General features: G+C 41.7%; 3 protein-coding genes across 7 annotated transcripts in view; 2 read left to right on the plus strand and 1 right to left on the minus strand.

The window, feature by feature from the left end:
* Window positions 1–3,308: 3,308 nt before the first annotated feature.
* On the plus strand, window positions 3,309–5,125 carry prop1 (PROP paired-like homeobox 1). Its single transcript, XM_040139886.1, has 3 exons — window positions 3,309–3,402; window positions 4,300–4,529; window positions 4,754–5,125. The coding sequence occupies exons 1-3, from the start codon at window positions 3,309–3,311 to the stop codon at window positions 5,123–5,125; spliced, it is 696 nt and encodes a 231-aa protein (XP_039995820.1).
* A 490-nt stretch (window positions 5,126–5,615) lies between these two features.
* Window positions 5,616–10,102, minus strand: mcfd2 (multiple coagulation factor deficiency 2, ER cargo receptor complex subunit). Of its 5 annotated transcripts, none has more exons than XM_040139532.1 (4): window positions 9,964–10,102; window positions 9,151–9,251; window positions 8,863–9,022; window positions 5,616–7,714 (listed from the first exon to the last, which is right to left on the minus strand). In XM_040139532.1, exons 1-4 carry the CDS (start codon window positions 10,036–10,038, stop codon window positions 7,583–7,585), a joined length of 468 nt encoding a protein of 155 aa, XP_039995466.1. In that variant the 5' UTR covers window positions 10,039–10,102; the 3' UTR covers window positions 5,616–7,582. The 5 variants fall into 5 exon arrangements, with proteins under 5 accessions (XP_039995466.1, XP_039995464.1, XP_039995465.1 ...); XM_040139530.1 differs by having other exon boundaries at window positions 9,151–9,339; window positions 9,964–10,064; XM_040139531.1 differs by having other exon boundaries at window positions 9,151–9,336; window positions 9,964–10,063.
* Window positions 10,103–10,564: 462 nt separating this feature from the next.
* The window catches only part of ttc7a (tetratricopeptide repeat domain 7A), a 54,513-nt gene continuing 44,409 nt past the window's right edge, over window positions 10,565–20,668 (plus strand). Inside the window, exons 1-4 of the mRNA XM_040139533.1 lie at window positions 10,565–10,621; window positions 11,757–11,943; window positions 15,421–15,584; window positions 15,779–15,947. Of these exons, the coding sequence (XP_039995467.1) occupies window positions 10,565–10,621; window positions 11,757–11,943; window positions 15,421–15,584; window positions 15,779–15,947 (577 nt within the window). The remainder of the gene's footprint in view (window positions 10,622–11,756; window positions 11,944–15,420; window positions 15,585–15,778; window positions 15,948–20,668) is intronic.

Raw genomic sequence — 20,668 nt, forward strand, 5'->3', positions numbered from 1 at the left:
TCAAAAGAGTAAAGTTGCGGAGCATAAAACCAAAACAATTAGTTAAAAGACACTGAAATGTTACAAAGAGCTTAGGGCAACTTCAGAGTCATGGGATTATTATCTTTGAGTTTGTCACCCCGAGCAACCCCTTTCACATACACATAATAATTGAATCCAATGTTGAGTAAAAAAAAATGATTATAGCAGCCATAAAATAATGCATCATAACCTGGTACGTTTTGAGAAAGGAGGGTAGCTGTAAACACAAGCCCATCTTTCAAAACAATGGCGGTGTCATCACTACATTCTGTCGTGCCATGAGGTTCTGACAGTAAAAATTGTACTGCTTTATAGCACAAAGAAGAATCGCTTTATGGCACTAAACAGAAACTTATTTCACTCAGCAACAAGTCAAAAGTTTACTTTAGCTCCACTACTCTGATGGCAAATGTTCAGTCTATGTTTTTTTTGACCTTCAATCAAATTCCTATGGACCATCATCTGGGGCAAAGACGAGGACATATGGTAAGATCCTCTTTGAGACAGGAAGTCTGGGGTATTCTTAAATATGGTCTTGATTTTGAGATATAAAAATTCTATACATTCAACCAACTAACAGTCGACGCTCATGTTTTCTTAAACAAGTTCAAAAATCTCCCAGTGACCTGAGACAACTTCAGTTGCTTCAACATCAACCTCTTCCAAATTGTTGTTTAGAATCAGACGCCAATAACGTGATAGTACAAATACATAAGACGACAATAAATTTTAAGCCTAAATCATTGTGCTTCGCTAGACATTGTATTTATTAAGGAGACAAACAGAAGTGAAGGTAGAGACTGAAAACACAGACAGGCCCAGTGTGCTTTGCTGGGGGGTTTGTGGCTGAGTCGAGTCTGGGGCAGGAAACATGTGAGCTGAATATGGGATCCGTCGAGGACTTGGCAGCCATGCACAAATACACACACACAGACACACACACGTACACACACAATGCAGGGAAGATGGAAGCTCTTCCAGGACACACAGGACTTGGCCCTTGCAAACAACGTGTCACAAGGAATTAAATTAGACGTTGCTGTGCAGAGAGCCCAGAAGAAGGCGAGGGACTTTCTCAAGGAATCTGCAGTAAAGTTGGTTCGAACTCAAGAGTAATTCAACCAGAAAATTCAAATGTAACAGACGATCCTGCAGACCTGCTTCTACAGCAGGTCATTCAATCACTGCATTTTATCTCTTACACTTTCCTGGCAAGGATCCGGGGGGGGGGACTGACTGGTTCTTGGGAGTCACATGTATCACTCGGGTCAAATGGCTTATGATCTGATGGACATGTTACTCAAGAAGGAGGGGGACTACTCAGAAGTCAGCACTATCAAACACACACTACCACCAGAAATCCTAATCTGATATATTAACCACCCTCCTTGGATGAGCCGCATCTGCCCAACGTGTGCGGGGTTTTCGAAGTACACGTTACTGCCACTTTACAGATGCACATACACACACAAGCAAACAGCATTGTTTAACAAAATGTAGTTGAAGATGAATCACTGTCTTGTTTGAGGCCTGATAAAAAGCCAACTGCTGCTCTCCAACAACAGTATTTAGCTGCCTCCCATGCTGCCCTGTCGTGACTCAGTGCTGAGGAGGACATGAGTGGGTCTCTTCTTAGTATCCAGCGCAGTGTAAGAGGGCCATTCCTCCACACTGGCCCTGGACTGAGTTTAGTTCCCATCATTGGAACTACTGACAGGAGCTTGGGTCGTGGGAGGTTACACAGGAGTTCAGCCCAGTTAATCCAGCCAATGGGGTTCCCTGTCAGTCAATATAACAGCAAACCAAAGGCAGGAACTGACCTGAGAGGGATTGTGTTTGTGGAGGACCGAGGAGTGTACTCAGCTGGGTGGTCTCCACACTCAGCCCCTGTATCAGAATATGGACTGCGGCGGATTATTCCATGTGCATATGAGGTTTATTAATTCAGTTTGTCTCTGGGACACAGCCTGAGAGCCACCTGGTGGTCACAAAGGCAGCTGCAACTCACCAGATTTGCTCAGAATCAACCTATCAATTGATCAAGAACAGCAAAAGCAGAATTATGAGTTTCCACTAGGTTAACTGTTTCTGTAAAAAACACACAAAGATTTTCCCCTGATTTACTTGAAATAAAATGCAATGACAATTTCGATTCTTTGATAGTAAAGTGAAATAATGGCCTAAACAACCCCTTAAAGTTGTTAACGCATACACATATGTGAACATGACATACACACTCTCACACATACTCTTCTACATCCATGTGTCAATGCAAATGCAGACACATACGACAGCTGTGCAAGAAGGAGACTGTTAAGCTCCTTCACTTAGGTCGAAGTAGTAACACCACTGTGTGAAAATGTTCTATTGCAAATAACAGTGCACTGCAATCAAAATCTTCAGGCAAAAGTACAGAAGTGTTGTCAGCAAAATGGATAAGTTCTCATTATGCAACAGAATGGTCAATTTTACTGTTCTTTTATTGTATATTATGTTATTGTTTAATTATTAGTAAAGCATTACCAAGTGAGAAGCATTTTAATGTTGTAACTGGTTAATGTGGAGCACATTTTTACTACTTTATATACTGTCAGGCAGGTTAACCTGTAACTGTACGTCGTATTTTATATACTGATCATTTTTTTTTTTTAATGTAAACCTGAAACTGCAAAGTAACTAGTAAATGTAGTGGAATAAAAAGTTGCCCATTCAAATTTAGTAGAGTAGAAATGTCATCAACAGTAGAAGTAGAATAAAATGGAACTACTCAAGTCCTAGAAGTACCTTGGATTTGTACTGTACTGTACTGTACCTGAGTAATTGTTCTTAAAGTAGTTTTTTTTCCCCTAAATCTTTTTTAGTCATTTGTTTCTTTCAAGCTGAATTCAAAAGCCTGACCAGAGACAGGGGATGCAAATTTCCCCCATGTGTAATTTTTATTTCATGTAGAAAATGAATGAAATAAAGATACTGGGCAAATGTAGATATATGGTACTCCCTTTATAGTCTAAAATAAAAAGGTGTTTGTTTTTATCAAATAAACTGAATTTAACAGCATGACGACGTCATGTGAGACTCAAAAAGTGAAGTTCTTCCTGAGTTGCATGAAACCCTCAGAAATGTTCTGTGTCTTTGTATGCACTCTGCCGGTCCCTGATGCACACCCACATAGTTAAAGGTAAACCTGATGGGTGGGACATGGGCACCACATGTGACTTTATGGTCAGTTGTGTCTGTGTGGGGATCAGACAGCGCAGATCATCCCGTCACTGAGCAGAGCTGCAGTTATGGCCCAGGTAAAGGTAGCAGGGGACGCCGTGAGGAGCCACCAGGACTGTGCAGAGGTTTACTCTGATATGGCTACTGTCAGCTCCAGTGCAGGTGAGTCCAAAAAGACACATGATATAAAACTTATTATTGGATTAGGAAAAAAAAAAAGATTGAAGTCACGTTAATGCAGCGATGGTCTCCTTCCATTCAGCCAGTGGAGAGGTATAGTCTAGCATGGTGGTCTAAAAGCTGGTGGAGAGGCGCTGTTTTTAGGGGAATCACATTTTAAACTTGAAAATATGTGTGGAATTTCTTTAACATCAGAACTGTTAATTTTAAACACTGAATACTAACACAGCATGTTGGCTCACAGAAGAGTGAGTGTGTATTAGTTGTTGAAGCTGCCAGTTAGCAACATAAAATCATTATTTTGTCTCAAATAATCAGTACTCAAAGTGTAACAGTGTGTACTATGTAATCAAATTAAATTCAGTTTTCAAGAATTCATTTTGGAGACACCTTGAATGAAGTTACCAGATTTGCAAAAAAAAAAAAAAAAAAGAGAAAAAGTGCTAGAAAGCACACAGTTATGTCACCACTCATCAAATCTGCATCTTCTATGTCTTTTCCAGCCATCATGATATGAACAGACACGGTCAGCTCAGTCCTCCAATTTGACAGATTAGTCACTTTGTGCTAATAATCTCGGTCAAATCCCCCAGTTTCTGGTATCTCTTTCTCACGAGCTCGTCTTTGGCAGCTAAAGCTCTCTGGTTCTCAGGTTGCCTGATGGCAGTGGGAACCATTAAGTCAATATAATCCCTCCTCTTTGAGACAGTCATTGGCGAAATGCGCTCTTACAAATTTAGGAAACTTTTTTCTATCATGCCAACCTGGGAAACACAAGGAAGTCACGAAACAGGAGCTGGAGAATTGTCTGCAAAAAAGCGTAAGTCTTTTCAGCAACTACGCAAAGCCTCAACCTTTTTTCCTTCCTCCTGAAAACAGATATAGGAGAGTCGGTGAGGAAGGGGTCATTGTGTGAGACCTCCATGGCTGCTGGTCTCAGCCGGCGGAGCAGGGCCTACCCATCCCCAGCCAGGAGACGCCACCGAACCACCTTCAGCCACAAGCAGCTGGAACAGTTGGAAGTGGCCTTTGGACAAAACCAGTACCCTGACATCTACTACAGAGAGGAGCTGGCCCGCATCACCAAACTCAACGAGGCTCGCATACAGGTAGGACAGCCTTCAGACTGCAATTCTCTTATGGCTACAAAAAAAATCCATATTAATCCTGTCTAGTTCAATGACAAAACAAGGCAAAGCTTAAAAATCCCATTGTTGAACCCACCCTATTGAATTGCATTATATCACCAGGTGTTCCTGGTATTACTTGTACCTTGTAAGGAGTGGAAGCCAACTAAACCGTCCTTTTCTCTAACCCACCCTTGTCTCTGCAGGTGTGGTTTCAAAACAGACGAGCCAAACAGCGTAAGCAGGAGCGGGCCTCCCACAAAGTGCTCCCAGTGGGTGTGATGCCAGGCCACAGGGCTCTGCTGGGAGGCATGCACGTCCAGCCGTCCAGCATGGCTCGACAGTACTACACCCAGCCCCTGGCTCACATCCCCCGCCTCTCCCCTATGTTACCCTCTGGGGCGTACTCCCGCCACCCAGGCCCGGTCGGCCAGTGCCCCTGCCCCAGTGTCCCCACACAGCCTGCCTCCCAGCGCCAGCATGACGACTGGTACAGCCCTCTGAGGAGCAACCTTACCTCACCCATGTTCTCGCTGGCCTCCATGCAGCCTCTGGACCCCACGTCTCACTGGAGCTAAGATGTAACCAGGAAAACATACCGTGTACTTCCAAATAAAATATGCTAAAACATTTCCTTTTTATCTACTCTATGTTGCACACATTCACAATTAGTCCGCTGGTTCATCCTAGGTTACCACTGAAACAGCTCTTTTCATATCCTGCAATCCCCCCAGGTATGTACTAAAGTGTATGTCAGGTATCTTTGCTCACATGTATTAAAATATTCTTTAATCAAGGTTTTTTTTTTTTTTTTTTTTTACCTTGGAAGTAGAAGTTTGAAAACTAGCTAACCTACGGTCCACTTACTAGATATTGTTGTGGAGCTTGCAGCCCTATTTCCTGGCCTTCATCAACAGATGGAGCTCCACACTTAGCTTACATAATGACAACTGACAAACTCTATCCACGGCTGAAGGCCATGTGATGTCTCTGAAGGTTCCAGAAGAAATCTAGTTAGTGGTTATTAGTTGACTGTGTGCACGCACACACACAAACACAGAAACAAAAAACAGTTTTTTCTGCATTTCAGCCAAAATACATGTTGGAATCTGGTCAATGTGCAGACCATTTCTTAATTGTTTTCCTGTAATGACAAGTGAAGCTCCATGGTCTGAAAACCTTTGCATTTCATAAATGAACATCTGCAGATGATGATACTGAATGTGATTTCATGACTTTAATCTAATCCTACATCAGAATTCACCCCGAAAACAAGAGGCATTACAAGACAGAGTCTTTGGATTGTAGTTTTTTTTTAAATATTTCACATTCCAGAGACAACACAGTTGCATCTGTTATGCTTTCAGTTGTTTTGGTTTGTTGTTTTTTTTTTAAATATTTCCATTCAACAATCTGAAGTGATTGAAGAATCAATACTGGGTGGCAAAAATATAGAATTCATTCATATGAAAATCATACTTTACAAGAAATCACAGATATAATCAACGCTGACACACACAGAGACCTGCAGTGTCGTATCCATATCTGCTTTAAAGGCAGCTAATATCTGAAGCAAAAGAGTTGTGTACAAGTGCTTTTCTGGAAACCATTGAAGCTAAGTCAGCTTTTAAAAAACTACAGTGGCAGCAGCATCAACCAGTGTGCTCTAAGTCTAGCTTATCCAGTGATAAATAATCAGATGCTGAACTAATCAGCATCTCACAGTCTGATGCTGATTTACATTCACTTTATGACAACAGGTTAATGTCAAGTATCCGCTGGCTGACTGGCTACAGGGAGGATAATGGCGATTGGCTCATACTGTTGTAGTAAGAATCATGAAGACCACAGCAAAAACTACCTCAATAAAAAAAGTGAGGTGCTGATGTGCCTCGCCGTGCCATGCTGCTGGCAACATTTGGTTTTCTGTTGTTCTGCTTTAAACCTCGGGCTTCCGTCCAAAAAAAAAAAAAAAAAAAAAAAGTCACCTCATCAGTTCAACAAGGTTTTCTACTCTCTACACACACTACATCATAGACTATACGTCTGAGCAAGGCCACTTTCTGTCGTCATGAGAACAACCTGTTCGTCACATCATCTTCATCACAAAGAGCAAATGAAATGGATTCGCTGAAGGAATCGTTTGGTCCAATACGCTGAACATCAAACAGCAAGTCTGTGCCAGTTAATGTAAGTAGGCGTGTCAGTTTAAATCCACCATTTACACAGCTCAGTTGGAAATGGAAACTGCCCCATTTAAAGTGATGACAGTCTGTCAGCACTTCCCATACGTATAAAGGGTCAGTTCACCCACATTACAAAATGAGTTTTATAGTATTTATTTTGTTTTTAAATAGGTTTTGAGATATCTGCTGCTGAGACTTCAATGCATTAGAGGCGAAGCAATGTCCAGGTTACTCTGGGTAGTCCACAGACTTCACTAAGGACAGTTGTCACAGGCAGCAGTACATTGGTAGAAAACTGTCCCCGAAGAAAATGTTGAGCTTTATTATATCTGGCCATTGACAGGAGTCAGAGCTCTCTAAACCACACCAAACAGAACTGACGGTATATTTTTGTGGCTAGACACCACAACGGTTTAAAAAAAATGTTTGTTAGTGATATTGGGTGAACTGGCCCTTTTAAAATGGCATTATTTCAAGGAACCTACAAAGACAGAAGATGCAGAAATGTCCGTCTGAATTGTAAGCATACATCAGAGTCAAACTAAAGAATAAAATGGAATCTTGTTTTCAACCTTTTTCGTTGCTTATTAAATTACTGGCGTAACCAAATTTGCTCCAGCTTTCTTGCATGGAAAGAAAGAAGTGTCACAAGCTTAGAAAGGAAAAAAAACTCTCATCAATTACCAACAACCCTGATTGATCGCCTGTGAGCGAGCGAGAAAAGATTAAGTAATGATTTTCCAGAATGTGGTGCCGCTGCTCAGTTTGGTTCCATGTACGCCCACTAATGGCCCTTCCCTTCTCTGCAGATTCCTTGTTGTTGTGCACGTGAAGAAACATGAAGACACTCTACTCCAGTGATTTGGCAAACTCTGCATAATCTATATAACCATCATTGTTTTTGTCATCGTCCCTCAGAACATCATCAATGAGAGCGATAAGGTCCTCCTCTTTCATTGGCTGGCTGTTCTCTCCCCTCTCCTAAAAAAGAAAAGAAAAATACACAGTTAATGTACATGTATCATGCGGAAACGTGTTATTCATTAAGAAAGCTACAACATTTATATTAAAAAAAGCTGTTGATTAATCGATCAACAGAAAAATAAATCAGCAACAATTTATAACAAATATAGAAATATTTATAATAAATATATTTCAACAAATATTTGCCAGAGTTTTTCAAATGTGAAGCATTTCATGTTATTTTTATAGAACATCTTTGAGCTTTGAACTGTAGGCTTTTAGGACCTGAAAGGGGCATTCATCACTATTTTTTTGAAACTTTATAGACTAAATGATTTACGCTATTAATCAAACAATCAAAACTCATCGATAATGAAAAGAAATGTTGGCCCTAATTAATATTTAAATAATTGTGTTACACTTCAAAAACAGGCAAGCATGGAAAATATGACTGTGGTATGCTTCGTATCCTGATGTTGCAGTAAGGTTTATGATTTCTGGGAATTGTAGTTTTTCACACTGTTGTGCTGAAATTTGGAGTCAAACTGTCAAAAAAGTGTAGTTTCTAACTGTGTTAACTGGTTTGGTGCTTCCTTTTCTGTCTCATTTAGCCCAAGAAACATAACTCTTTGTTAAATGAGATGCCACCATCATGGCATTATCCATTTGAGTAATGGACTAGTATTTAAGAAAGGAAAAAGTGGTGCATTTAAACATTTCAGATCCAGCGGGTATTGAAAGGTATCGGAAATCTAGCATAATTCTGACTCAGACAAGACGGTGGCATGGGGCATAATGCACAGCGACAACTGGGTGGTATGATATCTAATAAGGGCAGTGAAACCTGTTGCACATTCAGAGTGACGTATGGTGGGATCAAAAAAAAAGAAAAGAAATTGCAATAGAATAACCACTAAGTGTCTCTCTCAGAGTACTGAAAGCAATTAAGTTGTGATAGAAAAGTACGAGAATATAAAAGGTTTTTGTAAAAACAACAAAAACTTTTGTTTCAAAAACAGGTGCAGTAAGCTGGTAAACAGACACGTCCTCTGTGCTCCCTCTTTAAGCAGTAAGTATCAAATGGTTTTAGGTACTTAAGGTAAACTGGCCTTATGTTCCCACCAAAAAGGACAAAAGCAAATGTATACACCACCACACACGCCTACCTCTCTGTGTACATGTGTGATCGCCGTGGCCAGCTCCAGCCCGTCTAAGAGGTTGTTTCCATCATAATCGTGCATCTTGAAATAGTGCAGCTGAAGCTCCTGGGGGGTCATGTCTTTCTCTGGTTTGTCTATCACTCCCTCCAGATGCTCCATGATGTGGCTGGTGGACAAAGAGGTCAAGAGCAACAGCTTCTGAATACACAGTGTGTGTGTGAATGCTGCTGCTGACTGTTCAAAGTTCAACACTAGGTGCAAATAGCCGCTTTTGAATGGGGAGATATCACTCACTCTTTGTCCTGGACCATGTTTTTGTCCAGGCGACCGTGGCCATGGCCCGATAGGTGAGCTGCGCTCTCTACGACGGGTGGCCGCTGCTGCTGTGGATCCACCTGAGAAGTAACACACAGCAGATAGCAGGACAGGAGGAGGAGGAGCGGACCCCCCCATTGCACAGTAGACTTGCCACTCCTCATTCTGCTGGGCACACAGACAGACAGAAGGTCACATAGATAGCGGGACAGGCAGAGTTAAAAGACTGGTATTCTGTATTCTATAAATATACAATATGGTGGATATCGCATATCCTGATGATACACACTAGGCTTACATATCTATTTCTACTTTTCTACATTCTGTAATTATTTTTCTCTCAGACTTTTCATTAATCTATCCCAATATTGTTACCAAATAGCCCAAATTTTTTAGACTTTTAGTGATAGTAGGTTTTTTCTTGATGTTTCATGCTGTTACATTACCACTGTGTACCATATGTTTGAAGTCATATGTTAACATTGAATTTAAAAACTATCATAAAAAAATACCATGACCAAACATGTCTATGGACTAACAGCATTATTGTCTCTGTGAAAATATCAGACTGAGCTCCCTGCTGTAAGTACTATGAGGTTACATTACCATGCAAAGTTGAAGCCCAGAAATGAACGCAAACAAGCATTCACGTTAGCTAAAACGCTACATTAAGATTCGCTAGCTCGAAGCATCAATTCAAGACAACATTTAAATGACGAGACCTGTTTACTGCGTAAACTACGACAAGACGTATTTTGATATAATGAGTACATAGGCAGGCCTAATACCTACTTGAAGAGTATTTGTATCTTCACCTGGCTCCGTGGACAGTTGTGTTGTGCTGAATGGTTGGCATGCAATAAGCATTAGTCACAGCTTTCGAGGGCCAAATCGCTTTCCGTAGCCCCGCTTGGACACGACAGCTCATTATGATTGGTTAATAATATCAAAGAGTATACAGCCGAAGTGAGAGAATTATTTGCACTGCCGTCCGTACTTGCTACAAAATCTTGCTAGACAGACTACATAACTACTTTTAGCTGTCCACGAGAGAATTACATTTTTTTTATTATATCCCCTACATGTTTCACCATAATGTAAAAGGTTATAGCAAGATAACGATGCAGCTATAATAACTAAGTAATACCATTAAGTAGGTAATAAAACGTACGAAGTTGTAAAGTCTCCTGAATAAACTGACACAAGCTAACGTTTAGGCTATTTGACAAAACGTCTATCTTGACATAGAAAAGAGCCTTTGATGTGACTCCGTCACTGTGTCAGCAGGGGGAGTGGCGCAGCGGCGCCGCTGTCAGCTCTGCGCCGCACGGGAGCAGGTTGTGTGGTGGACGTTCCCCGGGGAGAAGGCGAAGCGTCGCTCTGTGTCGAACAGATGTCAGGTTTCCAGAGAGAAAATGACGCTGCTAAATCTCTCTTCAGGAGGCTCGAGGTTTTGTTTTGTGTCATAAAGTAGCTGGTGCAGACTCACAGTGAAACCCCCCTCAGTAGCGAGCGACCCTCGTCTCCCTGTGTATTTACACCCCGTGCCGTGGTTGATAGGACTAATGTGAACGGCTGCTCCAACTGCTGCTTTCCCCCCTCGACTCCCCGGTTTCCCCTGTGCCGTGGTCGAGCGCCAGACAGTGTGAACCGAGGAGGCAAACGTTTCAGTTCTCCCTGCCCGGTGCGTCCACTGGCTTTGTACGACCCCGCGCTTGATACACCGCAGCCGCGTGTCACAGTGCCATAGCCGGGCAGGTGTAATATTTTGTACGTGAGCCAGGAAGGTCAGCCACCGCCAGCCCGCCAGTGTCGCCGAACCCAGATCGGGGAGAGAGCCAAGCAATTACAACGTGTTTCGTTTTGTTTTGTGTTTTCCCACTGAACTCCTCTATGAAATGAATACGACTAAAAGATGAAAACCACCTGATATGCAGGCGTCCTGCCCCAGCTGGGTTGCACACTTCGCCGCCTTAAGAGTACGGCATTCTTTGCATTGCTGTATCTTAAGCCCTACCTGATCCAGTTATAGTGTTAACGGGAAAGATTAGGGACGTGGGTCTAAAATGGGAGGCAGCCTTCCTCCAGGACAGCCACAGAGGATCAAGCCCTCTCAAAAGTGCCACACTTCGTTCAAGCGGAACCGTTCCTGGCAGTGGTCAGTCCTGGTCTGGCCAAACGCTCGACGAGACGACTTATGCGTGGTCGTGTGCGGTGTCATAAATATACATCGTAAAGTGCTGCAAGACGACAGTGAGGTGATAAGTTAAGAGGGTTCACGGTGAAAAGGATGAATTTATTCTGAATATTGCAATAGTTTCTTTGTCAAATGGAATAAAACTTAGGCCTGCTACATCTAATATTACGCATTCATAATTCCCCCCTACATTAACGATAACACAATAAGACAACACCTATTCCCACATTGAAAATAAAATGAAATTTAAAAAAAAAAACCCGTGTATTTCAGTATTTACTTTTGCACACTGGCGTTTGCTGTTCATGACCTTCCGTTCCTGTAGTAACCCACACTCCACCCTCCATCCCTCCGCACTCAAAGATTACACATTTATTTCTCCTGGAAGTCTGCAGTTACTCCCATCGTGTCCGGGGAGTACAGTCACCACCGGGACAGAGCGGCGATGGCATCCCGGGTCTCCTTCACCCAGGTCCGCCTGGAAGCGGAGCTGGAGCGCTACCGGGCCGAGTGCCAGTGGGACAAGATGCCGGCGATCATCGAGCAGATGCAGGCTGCGCGGATCCACGAGGACGGTGAGTGAGTGGCTCACACCTGGAGGGGTTTAGGCTGAGGTGTCTCCCGTCGCTTCCGGACTCTCTTCCTGCCGCTCGCTGCGAACAATAACCTTTGATAAAAAGTCATAGGGTCCAGTTATCAGGTTAAAAACCTTGTGTCTCGCACAATAAGCACGGGATTCAGCCAAAAAAGAAAAAGTTTAAAATTCCACTTGTTTTTAGGGAATTTCCTTCACTTGTTTCAGGAAGTTGTTTCCAGAGTACTTAGTTTTAAGAAAAGTCTCGACACTAGAAATACTCTCAAATAAGTGGCATTGGAAAATTCGAGGACTTACTGTGCCTCAACCATTTACAATTTTTTTTAAATGATGTTTGAAAAAGTAGGATTTTGTTGTTTGTTGAGGATGGATATTTTTTTGCAGTGCAGGGGCTGTACGGTACACACGTTGGACTTTGGACTCTCAACAAGATAGAGTGGGTTACTGTACTTATAAAGGTTTCCTTCAGCCAGTGTAGTCAACAAAAACAACAACAACAATGATAATAATGATGAGTTGACTACATCTGTCCCAGTGGGTCAGACCAGGGGTCACACAGCGGTTGCCGGATGTCTCTTAAGAAGTTTACAGTATACACAATGAAAGTCTGTATACGCGATCAAAGGTATTATATGGGCCTCAACATTGTTAAAACCCCTCATAGTGGATAGATGCTGCTACGTGCTATTTCTCATGCAAAACAAGATTTTCCAGGGAATTATTCAATGCCTGCCTTTACCCTTGAAATCATTCCACACTGTGCATGTGCTCAAAGAAATGCAAACACGCTTATGGTTCTGTGCCTCATAAAGCATTACTTTGGTGAGTCACTAATGCGCCGGCCTCCACCTCTCACCATAGTAAAGTAAATATGGGTTCAGGTGACTTGTCCGCAAGTCTGCTGTTATTGGGGCCATAAGAGTTTCTCCCTGCCTGCACACGCACTGGTGTGTTAAATCAGCGTGGTACAGTATTACTGTGTGCATGCATACTTCACATTAGCTGAACTGACAATGAGTTTGCATTCAAGACATGGAGAGTTAGATTATTAGAGACAGAGGAACTTCATGGCAGGTAAAGCAACAAGGAATTAAACTTAGTGGTAAAATCCAGTCTACTGTAAAAGTTGAAAAAAAAAAAAAGGCAGCCAATGTTACTCTTCCCTTGTTGTATGAGGCATTTTACTTTGGAGCATAAAGTTAGGTAATGCAGCGATGAAGGTGTAATAATCTAATCTGATGTCAGTCAGACCCAAAGAGATTGTTTATCGAGAAGCGACATTGTGCACCACCATTCAACAAGGTCACAGAGAGAAATCAAAGGTAGGGCAGGCAAATACACTGATTCAGAGCTGTAGCTACAATTAAAGACACACTAGGTCATATCCACTGTATTTTTTCTGGAAATTTGGAGGTTGCGGGAATCGGGAGGGAATTAGGTTCCACAGTTAAAACACATGGTACGTATTTCATCGGCTGATCCAAGTCTTTTTAGACTTAATATATTTAAATGTGGAATTTTCTTTGAAACCAAAAATGCATGTTAACATTCAGTGTTTTGCACCAAAATACTTAATGTGTATCCTTGAGGCTGAAAAAACATTTTGAAAAAACATTTTCAAAGCTTTTTTTTTTTTTTGAGTGTTCTAGAGCCACAGCCTTTACTTCCATTGCTTCCGTCGGTCTTCTTCTTCTTCCTCTTGCCTTTGTTTGCTCATTCCTACGTTTATTCGTGCATAACCGCCACCCAAGTGCTCCACAGCTTTAACTCCACAGGGGTGCCTTAAATTATTTATAAAAAATAAAAAAGTATGTGAAGGATACATTGTTTCTCCACAAGAATTTTATTCTAGCAGTGTGAAGTCTTCAAAATAGCATTTTTTAATTTCATATTGGGAAACATGAAGAAACATTTTATTTTAGCTTGATACTGTTTTGGTATGTGGTAAAAGTCACCTGTGGGTGGCATGCAGTAGCACAGTGCAATGTGTCCATGGGACATGTGGGTAATCGGCATTAACAATTTAGGCCACTTGGGAGCAGCAGAGACAAACTGTAAACACAACACTGACATACAGTAGTTGATGGCGTTAACATGTTAGCAAACTGTTGTTTAATTACACAACCAGCTGTTAAGGAGCATTCATTTTTAGCCCTGAATCGGGTGGATTCATGGTTCTGTCCACCTGAATGTTAGGTCCAATATTCACTGTCCTTTTAGCTCTGCTTTTGGCCTCCACCAACTCCTGAGGAAAATATCTGTATCTTTAGCTGCTAAATTTTCCACTATGTTCATCAGCTAGCTAGCTAGTTGCTAACTTTATCTATCTTTAGTGCTTTTTTGTAAAAAAACAAAACAAAAAAAAATACAACTACTGAGGTTGACAAACTGTAAGACTGAACCAAAACAAAGTTGTGGGCTGGAAAAGCAATGAGCTAAAACATGCTGATACTTTTTTTCTTTTTTTTAAGTGATAATTCTCTATGGGTTTGTAATTATGACCAACACCTTTCCCTAATTGTCACATGACCCGTGTTTAAATAAAAAATACTGATTACAGCCACTTTAACTTTATCTCAGTTGGAAAGCGGTCACCCACACACATATACAGTAAAACTCATCACTGCAACTTCTCTCTACCTATTCAAATGTGTCTTTCTTCAAAATGAGGAAATTACTTACTTAAGATGGGGAAGACAAAAAGTAGATGAAATTACAACAATGCATCACACAACAACTTCTGGAAAACAGAGATTGGGAGTGAACTCAAGGGTGTTTTCTTTTTCTACTTTATTAATCTTGCGCCAAAACAAGAATATTGCACCTCAGACTGTCAAACAGCAGTGCTACCTCTTGGTTACTTTATTGCAACTCTGGCTTTTACCGAAGTCTACGCTGCAAATTCTTTGAAATCATTAAATAGCTTTCACTATGGTTATGGGCCGAGAAAAGTCCTGCTGTTTATCCCTCACCTTCCGCTCACTGATAGGTTTAGCCTTGACTGTGCTGATAAAAACAACTAGCAAATATGTCAAGTATATCTGGACATAAACACTGCTCGCAGAGCTGGCGTCAGAACGCGCACCCACACAAAGAATGAAAAAGCTAAACAGGAAGGCTTTAATCAAGTGTGTGTGCACACAAAAACTGAGTGAATGTAAGGCACTGTCAGAACAGGGTTAGTTTACCATATGCGTAAAATATCTTGATTCACTGTAGGTGGATGTGCACTGCTTATCATGTGATTAAAATGTTAAAGCTATTTAGGGGAAGTATGAGGGAAATGGAAAATGCAGCTTCTAAATAGACTTCAGGACTGAGCCGATGGGAAGTGCTGTTTTTAATGGACTGAGTAAGGTTTGCTTTGGCTACAGAAACAAATGACCTGTGACCCTGAACTCAGAGCTACTCCAGCAAGCTCAGTTCACTTTTAACTTTTTTAATTCCCGCCCCCCAGATGATTACGGGACACTGCTGTTGGCTGAGGCGATGCTGGAGATGTGCCTGAAGGAAAACATGGACCTGTTACGGAGCTCCACACCTTTGATGGACAAGACGCAGCCCAGATTGTGCAAGGCCAAAGGCCACCTCAACACCGTCCTGAGCCGAGGCCGTCTCACAGTCAGTCTAATCTGTGTTCCGTCAGGCCCTCCTATAGTTACAGATTCCTCTCCCCCTCTATAAAGCTTATTTTCTTTACTTAACTTAATAAAGGAAGGACATTATGGAACAGTGCACAGGAAGCTTTATATAAAGATCTCTTTGTCTGTGTTGCCTCGGTTATCGCCAGCCATTTATTCCCTCTTGTCCTCCAGCCCAGGTACTTGAACGAGGCTCTGCTGCTGATGGCCAAGGTGCACTATGTGCAGGGTCGCTACCGAGACGCCCAGGGAATGTGTGCCAGGGTGGGACTGGAGGAGCTGACACAGGATGATCAGCCTACCTACCACCTGCGACTGCTGGCTGAGGCGTTTGTCATTAAAGGTACCTGAGATCTCTCCAAACTTAAAGGGAAATTCTGGTTTGTCATAACTATTTTCATTGTTTTGTTGTTGCCATTTGTTGTCGTTGGTGACAACAACATTGTACTCACCATAGTAATTGGTCAGGTCTGGGAACATAGCAACATCACTAAAAAGAAAAAAGCAGTATGACAATCAGACAGGTTTTCAACAAACCTCACTAACCACCAAACAGTTAACAGTAATATTACTGTTTTGATACTAAAAAGTTTTCCTGTGTAACGAGGAATTATTACAGACATTAAGGTGCACTCACTTTCAGTTTTACCTTCAGTTGTACCATATTTCTTCACTGTTTACATCCTCTCTGATCATCCGATCACTCATTTCTTCCTCAATCAAACTACCGTAGCAATGTCAACATGTTCCTAGACAGTTTCTTTGATAAGTACAATGTTAGGAGAGAGTCTTGCCCATCCAGCATTTCCTTTGCAGGGGCATCAGAGAGAAGTTCTAACTGTACAAAGAAACACTCCCGAACAGTGTCTTGAACGTATTAAATGCAAGAGCAGTGTGCAGGAAGTTTTTTTTACAAGATATTGAGTAGAGTGTCGTCACAAACGTGATAGCAGCGATTGCCAAAACTATGACAACAAGACCCACCGTGTATAAAAACTGGAATTCTCCTTTAAAGGTGTTGCATGAATCATTTAAACTTCCCCGATTATTATGAGACTTTTGTATGATTGTGATAAACAAATGAGCAAAAACAAATTAACTGACCAAAGTGTGTCGGTCAGTTTGACAGTTAAACATATCTGTATCTACGAGCAGACACACAAATGTATGCTGGTGATGTAATCCACAGACCCTGCCAGTGGTTTCACACTGTCCCCCTGATTGACAGTTTGCAATCAGCTTGTAAATGTTGTTTGAAAGAATGCAGCTAGCATGTGTTTGATAAGCAACAAAATGCATTCAACACATTAGACCTCAAGGTTACACACAATGCATTCTGCTGTTACAAATTAGACAAAATAATGACCCTAGAAGCTTTCAGGCTACGCTTTACAGTATCAAAAGTATTGAAAGAGTATTAAAATTACTGATTACTGATATGTGGGAGTCAATGTCATACATCCGTTCAGAGAAACCTGTGCCGTGGCGTTGTGCCGCTCAACTGGTGTGTAAAAATATTTAGAGTTGTAGTGCAGAAAACATTGAGGCCCTCATAAATCTACGGTGCGCTAGCTGGAGCCTTGTGTTAGCTGCCAGTGGGATTTCGGACTCTATAGTGCTGCATAGTTTACGTGTACAACAGATGTCCTACCTGTTAGCCTGGGCCGAGCACTGAAGACTGGCACGTTTCCCTGAAAAACACCACAGGCAAGAATGAACAGCTGCCTGCATACATTTCCTTGATGATCCAGATCCTAATCCCTTATTAAAGCCCTAAAATCACAGTGACCTTGTATGGAGTTTGGAAGTGGAAATGGAAGTGAGGGGATGGGCAGACGAAATTCAGTCTGTGGAAATGAATGTAACACAGCTGGAAAACGTTAACTTGATTGGACAGATAGTTGTGTCAGTAACCTGCTAATGTATTTATTTGAGTTTTAGCTTAAGCTTGTGGATGACGCTGCCGATGTGAAAATTTGAAAAATCGGTGCCATTGTTGTGCAGGACAAAAAGACAACCTCTGCCTAACCTGTTCCCAGCAGCTGCCGCTCCCGAAGACCCCTTTGGGAGTAATAATGTCTCAGATCGGACAGATTCGGAGTGAACTAATGACGTAAAGCCCTACCGGGAACAGATTTATGGCAACAAGTGTGTGTCCTGACAGATTTCTTTACAGATGCCGTTTTAAAAAACCTGATGACACACATGCACACAAGCAGGCTGAAGTTCAGAAATGCAGTGTCGTTATCGCAGATTATTTTGGGGTTACTTTAACTTTATTTGGCTTTTTCCAGTCAGATACCATCTAGAGTATTTCTGTCTGTTTTGACACATTGAATATCAACTTTATGAAAGGTCAAAAGTCACAGAACAACACACAGTCCGTAATCCTTAGAGCGGTGGAGAATCTTGTTAAACTCATTATCATCATCATGTCATTATACTCCCTGTTTCCTGGTAATCGGACATGACCTCATGCTCATGAAACTGAAGAGAATTTTATCACAATAACTGTCAGATTTTGATTTCCTTTGATTGTTTTGAAACCCACTACGTGATATTTACACTGGATTGTTATGGTCCCTCTCTGAGGCTACATGAGGAAACAGATCAGATACTGTCAGGGTTGCCTAGCTCCTTCCCATGCTTTTTGTGTACGTACGTATTGTGTATTGTTGTGGGAATGAAGTCAGATGTGAATATTTGGATGATGATGTCTTGTCTCTTGGCAGCTGCCTGCTCATTTGATTAGGCCTGGCGTCTGGCCTGAGGCTGCTGTCCATCACAGGCCTACGGTGGTCTAGAAAAGTTCCTGTTCCATCCGTTTATTTGTAAAAATAAGTCCACTAACGGACATCGGAGCAGGCATCTGGACCACCTCTGCCTGCCCCCGTATTCATACATCTCCAATGCATCCGTCTGCACAGCACAATGTTAGAAAAACATGCATAACAAATTTAGAAATGCTGAAAAAATTCAGCCTCTGTTCTATTTGTATTGGAAAAAACAAGTTTAAGAGTCCAAAACCAGGCTATTAGCTCCGAGAAGCCGTGTATAGGCACATGCACACAATAACAGTGCTAATGTGCTGATGTTTAGGGGGTGTACTGTGTACCATGTTTACCATCTCAGTTTAGCGTTACCTAGTTTATGCTAATATTTGCTATCATTATCATTATCATCTGGGACCTATGAATGTCTGTATAAGATTTTGTTGCAAGCCATCCATCTGTTGTTAAGATATTTCAATCTGGAACAAGAAGTGGCGGACCACCAACCCTAGATTTTTGTTGCTTGCATGCCTACAACTTCATTTAAATAGGAATATTTTTAACAGAACTAATCCATTAAAAGTAGCTCAGCTGTTTCTATCTTTCTGCCTTTTTGCGGTCCATGCACTATGGCTCTGAGGTGAGGAATTGACTGTTCCCTGAGCAGCATATTTATTATCATAGGCTGAGCTTTCCAAACAACTAAAATAGCTGAGATTAAAAAACCGAGGGATTCGGCGCCAGAAATAAATGTTCCGCAAACTACAAAATGAATACGCCAGTAATGGTATCTGCGGTGTTGCAACTTTTTTTTCATCACTTTAGTAGCGTGTTACTTTATTTAAAGGTGCAGTTCAGTGATTTAGTATTGCAATTCCATAAAGCCAGAGGACTCTGGAGGAACAAGAGAGAGATTAACAAGACCAGGTCAAAACTTAGTATATGATTTGTCCAACCTTTATCTGTTTGCTTCTCTCCTACTCTCTGTGCTCACATATACAGTAATTTAATACAGAAGAATTCCCAATAAAGATATTCTCATTTACATGTTTTTCTGTTTCTGTTGTAAGACAATGGAACAAGTAGGACACAGTGACTGAAACGTGGCCCATTAAGACCACATGTTAACCAGCAGCCACCTCCAAGCCATTTCTAAGCTGCTGCTCTGCACTGCTGAAATCCTGATTTTATAACGGCAACGTCGTCTGACAAAATCACCACACCCATTAGTTAAAGACAACTGCTGTGCTGTGATTTCATCTGTATTTACTTGTACAATGATCACTCAGAGAGAAGGTTAGAAGCTAATTCAAGTCTGTGTCAGCTGCCATGCGGTCAGTTGAATGAGACACATAGAGAGGTGTGCCGGCCTAAGGAAAGCCCGATCTCGCACTCGTGGGGCAACACTGGCGACTCTCTTCTACGGAAAGTAGCTAAGGTTTTTCCCAGGAAGTCACTTGATTTGTCACTTGGTGCTTTTGTTAAGAAAAATCACTAAAGGGGCCTGAAAAGGCGGTTAATCTGGCGACTAAGGCACTAAGTTGGCAACATTGCATGTAAACGCCCCCATGAAGACGCTATAGAAACAGTTTGCACCAGTTCATTTCGAAAGACCAACAGCCAATGGGGAAACTCCAACACTCAGCCCTACAAGGTCCACCGGCTGACCAATGGTGTAACTTTATCACTCACTCGCTCACTCACAGATATTCGCGGACATTCAGGTTTATAGAGCTGGCCTTGCTATTGTGTCCTAGTCAAAAAAAGAATGGTCAAGATGCGAAGCAGCAAAGGCTGAATGTCTGTAGTATGAGGCAAGCTCCAGTAACGCTGGTCACTACACTTCCCATCATGCAACCCATGTTTCATTAAACTCTCCTTGCCTGGTAAATACCTAATTGTTTCAAACTCCGTGTTTCCAGTTTGTGACGCTGGATTTCTGTTATACATGTAGTCTCTAAGCCCAAGCTGACGCGACCCTGATCACATCATCAAGGTTATTTTCTCAGAGCCACAGAAGACACATTTTTACTCTTCTTGATGAGTAAACTGACTTCTTTGTTTCCCTTTAAGACATTTGTTTGATTAGTTCACTCGGGCTGGAGTTTGTTTTCTTAATTTTCCAGTCACACACATCTCGTACATTTTAGACTTAAAACTTTTTACAAATTATAACAATTATAGTAGATGCCTTTAATAGTACATTTTATTGTACATGTTCATTCTGTCATAGACCACACATCCATTGGCCCTTTGCTGGTCGATGACACCAGGTGGTGGTAAAATTCGTGAC

The sequence above is a fragment of the Xiphias gladius genome, chromosome 11, assembly GCF_016859285.1.
Source record: "Xiphias gladius isolate SHS-SW01 ecotype Sanya breed wild chromosome 11, ASM1685928v1, whole genome shotgun sequence".
Classification (NCBI taxonomy): Eukaryota; Metazoa; Chordata; class Actinopteri; order Istiophoriformes; family Xiphiidae; genus Xiphias; species Xiphias gladius.

Coding starts and splice junctions, on each gene's coding strand:
- prop1 (XM_040139886.1), top strand. CDS start 3,309: ATGGCCCAGGTAAAGGTAGCAGGGGACGCCGTGAGGAGCCACCAGGAC. Junction 3,403..4,299: donor TACTGTCAGCTCCAGTGCAG/GTGAGTCCAAAA, acceptor TCCTGAAAACAG/ATATAGGAGAGTCGGTGAGG. Junction 4,530..4,753: donor TCAACGAGGCTCGCATACAG/GTAGGACAGCCT, acceptor TTGTCTCTGCAG/GTGTGGTTTCAAAACAGACG.
- mcfd2 (XM_040139528.1), bottom strand. CDS start 10,027: ATGCCAACCATTCAGCACAACACAACTGTCCACGGAGCCAG. Junction 9,340..9,986: donor ACAACTGTCCACGGAGCCAG/GTGAAGATACAA, acceptor CTGTGTGCCCAG/CAGAATGAGGAGTGGCAAGT. Junction 7,715..8,862: donor TCACACATGTACACAGAGAG/GTAGGCGTGTGT, acceptor TTTCTTTTTTAG/GAGAGGGGAGAGAACAGCCA.